General features: G+C 43.6%; 1 protein-coding gene and 1 non-coding gene across 2 annotated transcripts in view; one reads left to right on the forward strand and one right to left on the reverse strand.

Annotated features, from left to right (window-relative positions):
- Window positions 1-13,219, reverse strand: part of MDN1 (midasin AAA ATPase 1) — a 169,043-nt gene that overhangs the window by 46,921 nt on the left and 108,903 nt on the right. The window contains exons 60-68 of the mRNA XM_049772304.1: window positions 10,475-10,689; window positions 9,838-10,225; window positions 8,998-9,107; window positions 7,321-8,026; window positions 4,815-4,976; window positions 4,327-4,600; window positions 2,639-2,874; window positions 1,861-1,956; window positions 528-622 (exon numbers count right to left, since the gene is read on the reverse strand). Of these exons, the coding sequence (XP_049628261.1) occupies window positions 528-622; window positions 1,861-1,956; window positions 2,639-2,874; window positions 4,327-4,600; window positions 4,815-4,976; window positions 7,321-8,026; window positions 8,998-9,107; window positions 9,838-10,225; window positions 10,475-10,689 (2,282 nt within the window). The remainder of the gene's footprint in view (window positions 1-527; window positions 623-1,860; window positions 1,957-2,638; window positions 2,875-4,326; window positions 4,601-4,814; window positions 4,977-7,320; window positions 8,027-8,997; window positions 9,108-9,837; window positions 10,226-10,474; window positions 10,690-13,219) is intronic.
- Window positions 11,882-12,031, forward strand: LOC126007684 (small nucleolar RNA SNORA62/SNORA6 family). The gene has a single exon (XR_007495186.1). It is a non-coding gene; the product is annotated as a small nucleolar RNA SNORA62/SNORA6 family (small nucleolar RNA).

Here is a 13,219-nt window from a genome sequence, read left to right on the forward strand (position 1 = left end):
AGAAATATATGTTGTATGGAATATATGTCATATGAGACAGTATAGCAGGAAGGACATTTGCCTTGCATGAAGTGGTCTCAGATTAATCCCAGCATCACATAGAGTCACTGCCAGGGGTGATTCGGGAGAACAATGCCAAGACCAAGAGTAAGCCCTGGGGCCCGGAGAGATAGCACGTTGGTTTGAATCTCGATGTCCCATATAGTCCCCCGTGCCTGCCAGGAGCTATTTCTGAGCAGACAGCCAGGAGTAACACCTGAGCACCACCGGGTGTGGCCCAAAAAACCCAAAAAAAAAAAAAAAAAAAAAAAAAAAAAAAAAAAAAAAAAAAAGAGTAAGCCCTGAATACTAGCATGTATGACCACAAAACAATTAACAGAAATGTATACTGTCTTTGAACTCTATTAAGGTCACTTACCTGATTAATGTTTTTACTGTCATGCTACATAAATTCTCAAGAATCAAACTATCAAGAGAATATTAGTCACCCATAATTTATATTCAGAAGGAGAAAGAACATCACTTACTTCAGTTCCAGTTTCCTCCATCGAATTATCATCTGACTGACCGAATCGAGATGTTTCCGCAAAGACAGAGTTCGACTTGCATTCTCTTCCCAATCCTAAAAACAGTGAAAATGACCATGACTCGGTCTCACCTCTGCTTTTCTCAAAAGACCCCCCCCCAATTTTTCTTGAGTACTATTGGACTTTTAAATGTGTTTTAGGGAGCCTGAGACAAAATACAAAATACAGGGGTAAGGCACTTACCTGATCCCAATCCATCCCTGGCACCGCATGTGCCCCCATTACTGCCAGAAGAGACCCCTGAGCATAGAACAAGAAGCTACCCCTGAATACCACCAGATGTGTCTCAAAAACCCCAAATAAATAGTTTTATGGTGATTTACTCATTTAAAAAAAAATGAGCTATGGGCTGGAAAGTAGTACATTTGGTAGGGTGCTTGTCTCATGTGCAGCAGACCTGAGTTTAGTCCCCAACATCCCAAATACCCCTCTCCCAATTCCACCAGGAGTGATTCCTGAATATGGAACCAGACGTAAGTCCTGAGCACCACCAAAAAAGACAAGAAGTTATTGTTTATTCTTATTTTGAGGTCATACCCAGTAAGGCTTAGGAGTAAACTCTGATAGCGTAAGAGGACCATATCTGGTGTCAGGGATTTTAAACAGGGTCACAGTCACCACAGCTGCATGCAAAGAACCTGCCTTAGCTATCTTTGCTATCCTGTGCTATGTTGCTGGAAACAGACAGAAATGAGTTTAAACCAAGCCTATCTGTTTTAAGTTCTTTCTGCTCAACTTGACTGAAGTCTAGAGAGCCTAGCTAGTTTTATCTAGCTGTACCTAGCATAGGTAGAAAGAACAGGATTGGGAGAGCCCAATCTAAGTTCCTGTAGTCAAGTGAGCATTATATATAGTTGTACAAGGCCAGACAAACCTTTGTCTGATGAACAGGGGAAAACTGAGGGGACAGAGTTCTTTCTTTCCCCCTTTGTGCCCATATACATCTCTTATCAGGATTATCTTATCTTATCTTGGCTCTCCACCCAGATCACGGCTGGTGGTGTTCAGTGGACCAGGTGGAATATCTGGGATGGAAACTGGGCCAGCAAGACAAAACCTACTGTACAATGGTTTGGTCCAAGAAGACAAAGTTCTGAAGATGGCCCTGGAAATTCTGGCAGAGGGGACACAGTGACCCCATCCTTAATATAAAATCCCCCCACAGGTTCTGTGGAGACATCATCTTCACCTAACTTCCGCAGCCCCAGTCAGAAAGGTCAGGAGACTCATCTTTATCCTACCCACACTTTCCATTCCTCACAGCACGTCTTACCTGAGCCTTTGACAAAAGTATCTCTAAACCATTCAGGAACTTTGAGACAGGGCAGGAGAGAGGAAAGCTTCGGATTCTGTCCATCACAACTAGCAGCTGAAAGAAAAGTTTGATTTGAGTGACTCAATGGAATGAGTAGCCCCCAATAAAGCTAGGTGAGAGTTTGTATAAGCACCTCTGAATCTACAAATGACACTTTCCAGCTCCGTAGGCCCTGACCAACATAAATGCTTTATTTGATATGGCACCCTAAAAATGATACTCAGGCAGATATAAAAGTCTCATCCTTCTTATTCAAGATGATCATGAAGTGGGGCCGGAGAGATAGCATGGACGTAAAGTGTTTGCCTTGCATGCAGAAGGATGGTGTTGGAAATCCCGGCAACCAATATGGTCCCCCAAGCCTGCCAGGAGCGATTTCTGAGCATGGAGCCAGAAGTAACCCGAGTGCTGCCGTGTGTGACCAAAACAAAACAAAACAAACAAACAAACAAAAAAGATTATCATGAAGTTACCTAAAGGGCAAGGTCAGAACTCAAACTGCCAGTCCTGAAAAGGCCAGATCTTTCCCAATACCTGGAGCAATAGGCAGCATTTCCTTACCAACATGTACAGTGAACTGAATTCTGGCCCTCTGTGCATACTGACAAGCAGATCATGTAACTGAGCATGTCTCACTGAATTGGGATCCCGAAACCTTTGTTTTCATGACACAATGTGTAAAGAAACACTCTCAAGGATGGCAAGAGTCTAGATCCTCAGCTCCCATCCACCTTACCTGCTCAAGAGCTGGGTGTTCTGGCCACTCCTGCAGCAGCTGCCGGACTGCCTCAGAAAAGCTGTGAAGTACTGGCTCGCAAAGTCGTACTTCCTGGACATTGGGATGCTGGTAGAAGTCATAGGGCCCATCAGGCCTCACAATCAGGTCCGAGGTCATCTCCCCAAAGAGAGTGTTATGGGAAAGCGTGCAGGCCAACAGCTGGGTGCCTAAGAGCTGATCATTCAGCTCGGCTCCTATTGAGGGAACAAGTGACAGTCAAGTCAATGAGCTCAGTATGTCCGTGGATCAAGTTATAAAGATGTCAGGAACACACACAGAATTCATGAGCTAGTAGGACTGATAAAGCAGATATCTATCATCCAGCTTCAAAACAACACTAATTTAGAAAACTACATGGTTTCAATGTGACAATTGGCATCAAATTCCTCCCAAGTTCCTGGATCTACAGAAGAGCTCAGTTATTCTAGGAGAACACAGAATCTAATTCAGCAAATTCAAATGACCAATTTTTATGGTTATTCAAATCGGGAGAAATCAATAGCACAGTGGTTAGGGAACTTGCTTTGTATGTCGCCAACCTGGGTTTGATCCCCAGCATCCCATATGGTCCCCAGACCTTCCAGGAGTAATTTCTGAGTGCAGAACCAGGAGTAACCCCTGAGCACGTATAGGGTGTAGTCAACCCCACCACCATCATCAAATAAATAATCAATACCTCATGAAGTCATGTAGAAAACCACACCCTACATTATTTTTGAATACCTAGACTGCACACAAGTAGATTTCATTTGAAAAGCACTGAAGCTACTAGAGGGAAAACTGGAAAATAAGACCATTTAAAATCAAACTTAGGGGGCTGGAGTGATAGCTCAGTGGTAGGGCATTTGCCTTGCCCATGCTAGCCTAGGACAGACCGAGGTTCCATTCCCAACCCCGAGTCCCACATGGTATCCCAAGTAAGGAGTGATTTCTGAGCACATAGCCACTGAGCATCACCAGGTGCAGCCCAATATCAAAAAAAAAAAAAAAAAAAAAAATCAAACTCAGGCCATTAGGTAGGCACATTACTTGCAAACAGTCAACCCTCATTGATTCCAATAACCCATACTGTAACACAAAGCCATGCCACAGTGATCCTTGAGCACGAGTATCCCCCGAGCACTACTGGGAGTAGCTGTCCACCTTCCCACCAAAAGCAACAACAAAACCCAAACCAAATTCATATTCTTATACCCTCTGCCTTAAGGATTTAAACAATGAGGGACCGGAGTAATAGTGATAGCACAGCGGTAGGGCATTTGCCTTGCACTCGTCTGGCCTGGGTTCGATCCCTGGCATCCCATATGGTTGCGAGAGCATGGAGCTAGGAGTAACCTGAGTGCACCGGGTTTACTCCCACTCAAAAAAAAAAGAAGAAGAAAAGAAAAGAATTCAAATGATGAGAAACACTCTTCACTATTCAGCACTTAAAACTTGCTCTCTTGGAATTAAATTAACTCCATCAATAACAAATCTAAGAAAAAAAGTGGTAGTAATAGATATCACTTTTATCCGTTTGTTATTGTTCGTTTGGGGCCACACTTGAACTCTGGTCATCATGTAAAGCACGTGCCCTACTGCTGTATTATTTCTCTATATTTACTGGTTTCATTTCCCATCAGTGTAAGAGCAGGAAAGAGCCATACCCATGAGCGGATAAAAGTGTGCAACGAGTGAGGCCCCAGTCTGATAGCAGGACAGAAACAGGCTGAGGTAATGTTTTGCCTCATGTGGAGGCAGAGTGTGCTGGTACCACAAGGACCAAGCAGAGTGGAGGCACAGCTGCTGGTGGATGAGCATCACAGCCTGCATGGAGCCCTGGGAAAAGAGGTCAAAGCACGGGGCTGCTTCTTCTGCTTTCCCATCTGGTGTTCCTTTCTCCTTCTCCAGTGTCGGTTCCACCAAAATATCCTCAAAATCCTGCAAAGAACAGTGCATATTTCTTAAAACCAAGACCCAATTCTATAAGATCTAGTCCTATAAGATTTTGTTTAAGTCGAATAAGATCGCTCCTATAAGACGAAATAGGAGAGATGGGTACAAACGGGATGAAAAAGAAACCAACTTGCATGTATTAGAAAAAATAAAAGATTACAAAACCATACACAAGGATGTGGGGGAATTTACAGCCAACCTTGTCATGCAGTGGAAACTGTTTTCTGAATTCTCTTTCCTCCTCTTCCTCTTCACTCAGGACTGTTTGGGAGTTCCTGCTCTTGTACTGGTACAAGCTGCTTTCTTGTTCAGCCTTTTCTTGGGCTGCTTGTTGCTGTTCATCCCATTCATTGATGATTTCCTGAAAAGTTACACATTCACAGAAGGAAGCTTACTTGCCTTTGCTTAGCTACTCATGATGAACAAAGGCAAGACTTTCTATCTCTTAGTTTCTTATGAAAATAAAAACACTGCAATTCAGTAAAAATAATAATTCCAACATCCAAGAAGTAAAATTTTACTTAATAGAGAAGAAATAGACTATTTTCAAAACACCCTCTTGTCTTTCCTTTTACAATTCTCCAGGCATATAAAATTGCTACGGGAAAGCTATAAGGATTGAAAGGTATCAATCAGGCAAAGCTAGGCTAAGCTTTACCAGTAAGGCCATACTAAATCTAAGATTTTATATATTTCTTCTTTCACTTATTACAAATGTTTGAGGTATGGGCAGTTTGAGCCATACTCAGTAGTGCCCAGGGATCACTCTTGGCATTGTCTGGGGCACCCTATGATGCGCTGGGGACTGAACCAAGGTTGGCCATATGCCTCAACCCCTATGCTATTTCTCTAGGCCAAGATTTTACACCTTTACACTGGCAAAAACTATTAAGGTTGGTGATATTAATAAGGATGGCTGTGCAAAATTCATAATACCCCTAAAACAAAACCTATGAATTAATGAAATTATAATACTGAAGAGGATTAAGAAAATTAGTAACTGTCTATCATTCAGGAAGGTATTAAAAGTCAAAGTAATCACTATTTTTCACAACAATTTGCTTTCTAAAACCCTACTCACAGATTGGCAGGATTAACATCATTAAAATGGCAATACTCCCCAAAGCATTGTACAGATTTAATGCAATCCCTCTAAAGATACCCATGACATTCTTCAAGAAATGGATCAAACACTCCTGAAATTCATTTGGAACAATAAACACCCACGAAAAGCTAGAGCAATCCTTGGGAAAAGGAATATGGCATTGCTTTCCCCAATTTTAAATTGTATTACAAAGCAATAGTCATTAAATCAGCATGGTATTGAAATAAAGACAGATCCTCAGATCAGTGGAATAAACTTGAATATTCAGAAAATGTTCCCAAGATATACAATCAACTAATCTTTGGTAAAGGGGCAAGAAATCCAAAATGGAGCAAGGAAAGCCTTGCTTTCCACATCAAGTGGTGTTGGCACAACTGGTTAGCCACTTGCAAAAAAGCTAACTCGGACCCCCATCTGACACCATGCACAAAGGTCAAATGCAAATGGACTAAAAGCCTTGATATCAGGCCTGAAACATTAAGGTATTCTGAACAACATGTAGGTAAAACACTCCATGACATTGAAACTAAAAGACATCTTCAAGAGGAAACAGCACTCTCCAAACAAGTGGAAGCAGAAATAAACAGATAGGACTATTAAGCTAAGAAGCTTCTGCACCTCAAAGGAAATAGTGCCTCGTATACAGAAGGAGAGATGAAGTCATGACATTTTCCTATACGTGGATGTACATGGAATCTATTATGCTGAGTGAAATAAGTCAGAGGGAGAGAGACAGGTCTCACTCATCTATGAGTTTTTTTTTAATCTATGAGTTTTAATAACAATAAAAGACTTTATTATAATAATGCCCAGAGACCAGAGAGATGAGGGCTGGAAGGACCGGCTCACACTATGAAGCTCACCACAAATATAGTGGTGAGCAGTTAGGGAAATAACTACACCAACAACTATCATGACAATCTTAATGAGTCAGAGAAGTAGAATGCCTATACAGGGACTGGGAAGGGGGGAACTGGAAATGGGAATATTATACTGGTGAAGGGGGGGTTGTTCTAATTATGACTGAAATCCAACTATAATCATGCTTGTAATCATGGTGCTTAAATATTTTATATTGGGGCCGGGCGGTGGCGCTAAAGGTAAGGTGCCTGCCTTGCCTGCGCTAGCCTTGGACGGACCGCGGTTCGATCCCCCGTGTCCCATATGGTCCCCCAAGCCAGGAGCAACTTCTGAGCGCATAGCCTAGGAGTAACCCCTGAGCGTTACTGGGTGTGACCCAAAAACCAAAAAAAAAAAAAAAAAAAAAAAAAAAAAAGGGAAAAAAATTTTTATATTAATAAACAAATAAAATTTGAACACAAAGATATAACTGGCTATTTAGAATTATGGTTTGAGGGTTATTTTTTTTCTCAAATCTGAAACAAAGAAAACAACACATAATTAATTTTCAGTTGGGGCTGGAGCAGTGGCGCTAGAGGTAAGGCGCCTGCCTTGAAAGCCCTAGTGTAGGATGAACCACCGTTCCATCCCACAGAGTCCTATATGGTCCCCCCAAGCCAAGAGCAATTTCTGAGCACATAGCCAAGAGTAAGCCTGAGAATCACTGTGCCCTTGTCCCTTGCAGTGCAACTGGACGTACCTGGCACACGTGTCTGAAGAGATGCAAGGTCCGTTGGTCCAACTCTCCTTTGCAAAGCACATGGGAGCGTAGGTAGAGAAGTGCACTCAACAGCAGTTGCTCGCGGGTAAGGCAGCTTCTCTGGTCCTTGCTTTCTAGGTCCCTTCCACCAGAACGCTTGAGGATCAGCTTGCCAAGGCCTTGCAGAACCTCTTCTGACTTTACAGCACACAGAGCATCTGCATGAGCGTAGTAGGTAGAAAAGACAGGGCCAACCGAAGGGAAGGCCAGTAGGGATGTGGCCACAGTGGTCAGGCTGTCTGCTGAAACCATGCTGCTGTGGAGCGCAGTGTGGACCTCCGATGCCACAAGTCTCATGCCATGTTGCAGCTGCAAGATGGAAGCCTGCAGTGGGGCCACTGAGTCTGGAAAGAGGGCGTATTCCTCAGCCAGCCGCTTTCGGAACTGCTGCTGTGATTGCTGCCAAGAGGCTTCCTCCTTCAGCATGGATTGGGCTGCCTGCGCAGAGCGAGACCCATCTGCTGGCAGTACCTTCAGGAGCCGTGCAAGCAGGTCCTGAACAGCCACTGGCTGGCCAATGCTGCTGGTGTACTGGTAGAGTTCCTGGGTCAGGGACTCGTATGTGGGCAGTTGCGGTCGGCAGGCCTGCTTCTTGGACAGGTCATGCACTACCTTCTCCAGCTGCTCTATTCTTTGACGAAGCAACCTGGAGATAAATTAGCACAATGTTTATGCACACTCAGACAGAATGAAAGCAGCACGTGCAAGCTAAGCCCTCCAAGAGAGAATACAGACGTTTCAGTTCCTGAGAACTATATGCTGGTTTTCTTCACAGAAGTGACTCATATCTAATACATCACCCACACAAAGCTTTGAATTCATGAGTCTTAAGGTCTCAACAACTCTAAAGTAGGTACTGTTATCCTCCTTTTTCAGACACAGTCTGAAGGCTTAGGGCATGACAGAACCTACCACAAGTCTACAGTCAAAGGATGGAACTGAAACTCAGAGCTGATGGACTGTCTTGTATGTCCTGTGGCAACAGGTGGGCACCTGAAAGATCACAGCACCCAGTTTCTTCCACACTTGGTCTCATGACTTCTTTCTTCAAAGAACTTTGCTGACTTTAATGATGGCCTTAAGGTCACATAAGCTATGTGACCCTACTGGTACAGACCCTGCTAACACTGCCAACACCCCAGTTGTATTGCAAAAATCAATTCCAATTATCAACAATCAACAATTAATTAGCTACATAAAATGCCCCTATAAAATATGTCAAACCAGGGGCCGGAGAAATCTCATGGAGATAGGGTGTTTGTCTTGCATGCAAAAGGACAATGGTTCGAATCCCGGCATCCCATATGGTCCCCCAGAGCCTACCAGGAGCAATTTCTTGAGCGCTGCCGGGTGTGACCCCCCCCCAAAATAAACAAAACAAAAGTCAAACCTGTTACACTGGCAGGCCAGGGGGCTAAGGGTAGATATATAGGATGCACACTGGGAACTTTGGTGGAAGGAGGTCAACACTGCTGATGGGAATGGCCCTAATTTACTGTCACTCTATGCCTGAAATCTAACTATGAAGGACATGTAATACACAATGATCTCAAGAAAAAATTTTTAAAAAATTAAATTGAGAAAGGTCAGAAATTTCACTGCACTCTGTGGAGTTACCTGATATGAGGATGAGCGTGTCGAATAATGTCCTCATCTCCCAGCTCTTTTCCTGTCTGTAGCTCTGATGAGAGGTTTCTGGTCTTCCACTCACACTGCAGCTGGTACAACTATTATAAAAGAGAGATGCTAGTCAGCTGTGACAGTGAGGACTCTGCTGCCTGAGTACAGTGCTCTGAGGAGGGCAGAGCAACCAGAGGGAAGAAATAGGGCTCCGGAAAGACTCAAAGCAAAATACACTGCTCCATATTTGAAACTTCTTAGAATTGTTTGGTAAGAAAGTACTTTGATTCCTAATCTGAGAACACAGCAGCTTAACTTTCACCCTATATATATTCTCTTTTAAGAAAGGACAGTTTATATATACACTATATATAGTATATATATACAGTATATATATATATACACACTAAATTAGTATCTCAACGAGAATCAGATATGAGATCAGATGGAAACAGCAATGTAGTATCAAAGGAGACCACATTCTCTAAATCTACTTAATCCTTGAGTTCCAGATAATAACAAAAGATGGAACCTAAAAGAATAAATAGCCCATGCCCCTTCTATCTAAGAAGCTATAGAAACCCAAACACCCAAAACCCAGTTTATGTATAAGCATGGACAGCGAGACTACGCTGCACCTGACAGTGGGTCAAAGCCTTCTTGACTGGGCCCTCAGCCTACCCAGATCAAAACAAGAAGCTTAGGACAACCCTCTCTCTCTGTGCCTGAGGTTACTAAAAGGAAACTGTTACGAAACACTTGTGATGCTTGTATTCCCAGAGGGGACAAGTCAAACTCAGGGGCAGAATGAGTCTCGGCCCTGACTGGCCTTCATACCTCTTCCTTGGCGTACTTGAGCTTGTATTGCCTCTTCACGGCAGGGTCAAAGTGTGCCTGTGGAAGCCATGTCCGAATCTGAAGCAAGCCAAGGCTCACCCAGAGGCTCCCTCGCCGGACAGGTTCAGGTAGAGCCCATTCACTTTCTGCCTCACCACACCAGTGGCACAGAGAGGTCAGCAGGAGGCACAGCAGATCTTGGGGCAGCACTTCCTGGTCAGCCAGGCCCTCAAGAGTCTGCCTCACATGCTGGAAGGCATGGCTCTCACCAAGCAGCAGCTGCTGGCAGGCCTGCACATACTCTGGCTGCTGGAGCTCGGGGATGAGCTCTGCCAGGCCCACCAGATACCTGCACAACACCAGGCCCTGCAGCCGGGAATCAGTGCACCTGTGCAGACAGGGAACCAATCATGAGCTTGCAGTGCAGCAAGCAACATTTAACATTTGTATCTTACCCAAGCAGTACTTGTCACTTCATGCTTTCTAGGTACCAACCTCTTGGTTAGAAATTGACTAAAATATGACAGCAGAACTAAACTGCTCACCCACAACAGTCTATTCTGGGCTGAAACCTGACCACCCAGGAAGAATCCCATGTCTCAGAAATCACAGGAGCGCATCTGCCCAGAGGACATACCTGAACTTGGCTACCGAGGGAACAGCCATATTGGTCCAAAGCATCGACTTTATGTCCTGGAGTTGCCGGGTCCTTTCAACCCATTCTCCCAGGGTGACGTGTGAGGATGATAAGATGGGAAGGCCACTCACATCCCATGAACTTTCTATGTAACTGCTGGTCAAGAGTTCAAAGCAGCACTTGGAAAACACAGCTCTACTGAAATTGGCAGGACCCTGGTGGATAAGAGAGAGTCAGTGACTTTGAGAAAGGAACTCCAAAGGTTCCAGCAAATCTCAATGAGCACCTCAGAGGAAGAAAGAGAATCTAGGAATTGGTGAAACATCAGCTGGAGACCAGAGAGGGGACAGAATATTGATTCACCAGCCTCTGCTGGGCCCATATGCTAGAGCCTTCGTAGGATGACAGACCCAGTCCTCGCCTAGCACTTGACCACCCAATTGCAGCTCCACTGCCAGAGAAATAACCAAGTTTAATGACTGATCTCAAAGAGATCCCAGTAACTGACTGTCCCAGCTCCAAAGATCCTGAAGCACAAGGCCGCTGAAGCAATTGTGCAACACCTCCAAATTTCACAAGTAGCCCAGTAGAAGCACCGATAACTAGATCAGAAAAATAGCATAGAAGTCCACTAAGTTTAATGTGTGACACCAGTCACACAGAAGGCTCAACTACACCTAACAGTTCAGTACATACTCAGTAACACTGTTGTGACTATTCAGTGTATGCACAGACCTTTCAACAGATGTGATTACTAAAGGGGCAGAATGGTGGCAGAGGTGGTGGTGATGGAGGCTGAAACAAGGGACATTGGTGGTAGTGGGACTGAATACGTGGCAAAGAATTGTATTGTGAACAACTTGTAAATCATGGTGTTTTTAAATAACACCATGGAAGGGGCAGAGGAATAGTACAGCAGGTAGGGTGTTTGTATTGCATGTGGTTAAACTGGGTTTGATTCCAGGCATCTCATGGTAGTCCAGCTTCTTCAAGAGTAATTCATGAGTTCAGAGTTAGGAGTAGACCATGCGTACTGTTGGGTGTGGCCTCCAGTAAAAAAATTAAATAAAGTTTCATTAGAGAAAAAATGAAACATGTAATAAGGATAAACAGGGAGTGGGGTAATATAGAAGAAAAACTCATCTGAGGACAAGGAAAGCATTTCTTGAAGCAGAGCTAGAAGAAATCTCTAGGAAGGAGAAAGGTGGAGGCAAATAATGAATGAGAAGTCAGGGATAATACCAGTCAGACCTATGCTCCTTGGGCTGTTCATTGGTACAGTAATAGCTGTATCCAGCAAACAGTTAATTAATCACTTCCATGACAGAAAACACTATGTAATGCTTGGGAATGTGTAAGATCTAACTAAAGCCTTTAAGAGATGCATTACTATGAGAATCAGTATTAACAGAACAATAAAACTGTCCAAAATTCACTGGCTAGTCGATGAACAGACAGGTGTAGAGAGTGTGCTACATGACGGGCAAGTTTTTCTGCTAACACCACAAGGGTCTTTGGCCCAATGAGTGGAATTTGATAGTAATTCTTGCTACAAATAACTTTTTTAAGGTGTGAGTCTAGAAATTTTGCACATGTGGATATATGGCCTGATTTATGTTTTGTTACTTACCCGAGCCTGTTAAATATGTATGATCTTCGCTTAAAAAGAACTTGGTGAATCCTGCTGTAAGATCCCAAAAAGGGGTGTTTGGGCACAAAAGACATAAAACTAAAAGGCCGCTGATTAGCTCTCTACCTGATTTCCTGCTTTTCTTTGATAGGCAGCCAAGAAAGGCCCCAGCAGACATAATCGCTGACTCCGCCCACAAAAGGTAGAGACTGATTACTGCCATATGTTGGGGCACAAAAAAGACATAAAAGGTCTGCCTGTTTCCTGCTTTTCTGCATGACATAGCAATGAAAAGCCCCAGCAGACATAATCTCTTCAGGGTCCAGCACAAGCCAAGAAAGGACCCAGCAGACATTATCTCTTCAGAGCTATGCACAAGGGAGGTTAAATTGCACATGAAGGATAGAGCCATAGGAGCAAGACTGATCTTATTCGCTTCCCGGCCACGCTCATACTAAAATCCAACACGTAGTAAAATCCACACTACAAGTGTGTCAATGGGGAAAACAAAGCAGGACAACATCATGCATAGAGAATGAAGATGACCCAAAAAGAACCAACCACCTACCTAATTGTCTCTCAGATAAGGAGTTTAGAGTAGAATATGGATGTTCAGAGAAATCAAAGAAAGCATAGATCGAGCTCAACAGGCCACAAAGATAGAAATAAAAAAAAAATTAAAAAAAAAAAACTCCTAACTGAAATAACAGGACTGAAAAACTCAGTAGATGAAATGAAAACCTCAAAAGAAAGCCTCTCCAACAAAATGACAGCAGCTGAGGACAGAATCAGTGAGCTGAAAGATGAGATGCAAAACAACTCCATACAGCAGACGAGATTGAAAAAGAACCTTAAAGAAATTGATCAGACAATGGAAAAATTACTTAAAGAATGTGAACTGATAAAAATAGAAGTCTTTGATAATCTCAACAGAAACAACGTAAGAATCAATGGAGTCTCAGAGACTCAGAAAGATAATCCCGGGGCCGGGTAGGTGGCGCTGGAGGTAAGGTGTCTGCCTTGCAAGCGCTAGCCAAGGAAGGACCGCGGTTCGATCCCCCGGCGTCCCATATGGTCCCCCCAAGCCAGGGGCAATTTCTGAGCACATAGCCAGG

Source organism: Suncus etruscus, chromosome 4 (assembly GCF_024139225.1).
Source record: "Suncus etruscus isolate mSunEtr1 chromosome 4, mSunEtr1.pri.cur, whole genome shotgun sequence".
NCBI lineage: Eukaryota > Metazoa > Chordata > Mammalia > Eulipotyphla > Soricidae > Suncus > Suncus etruscus.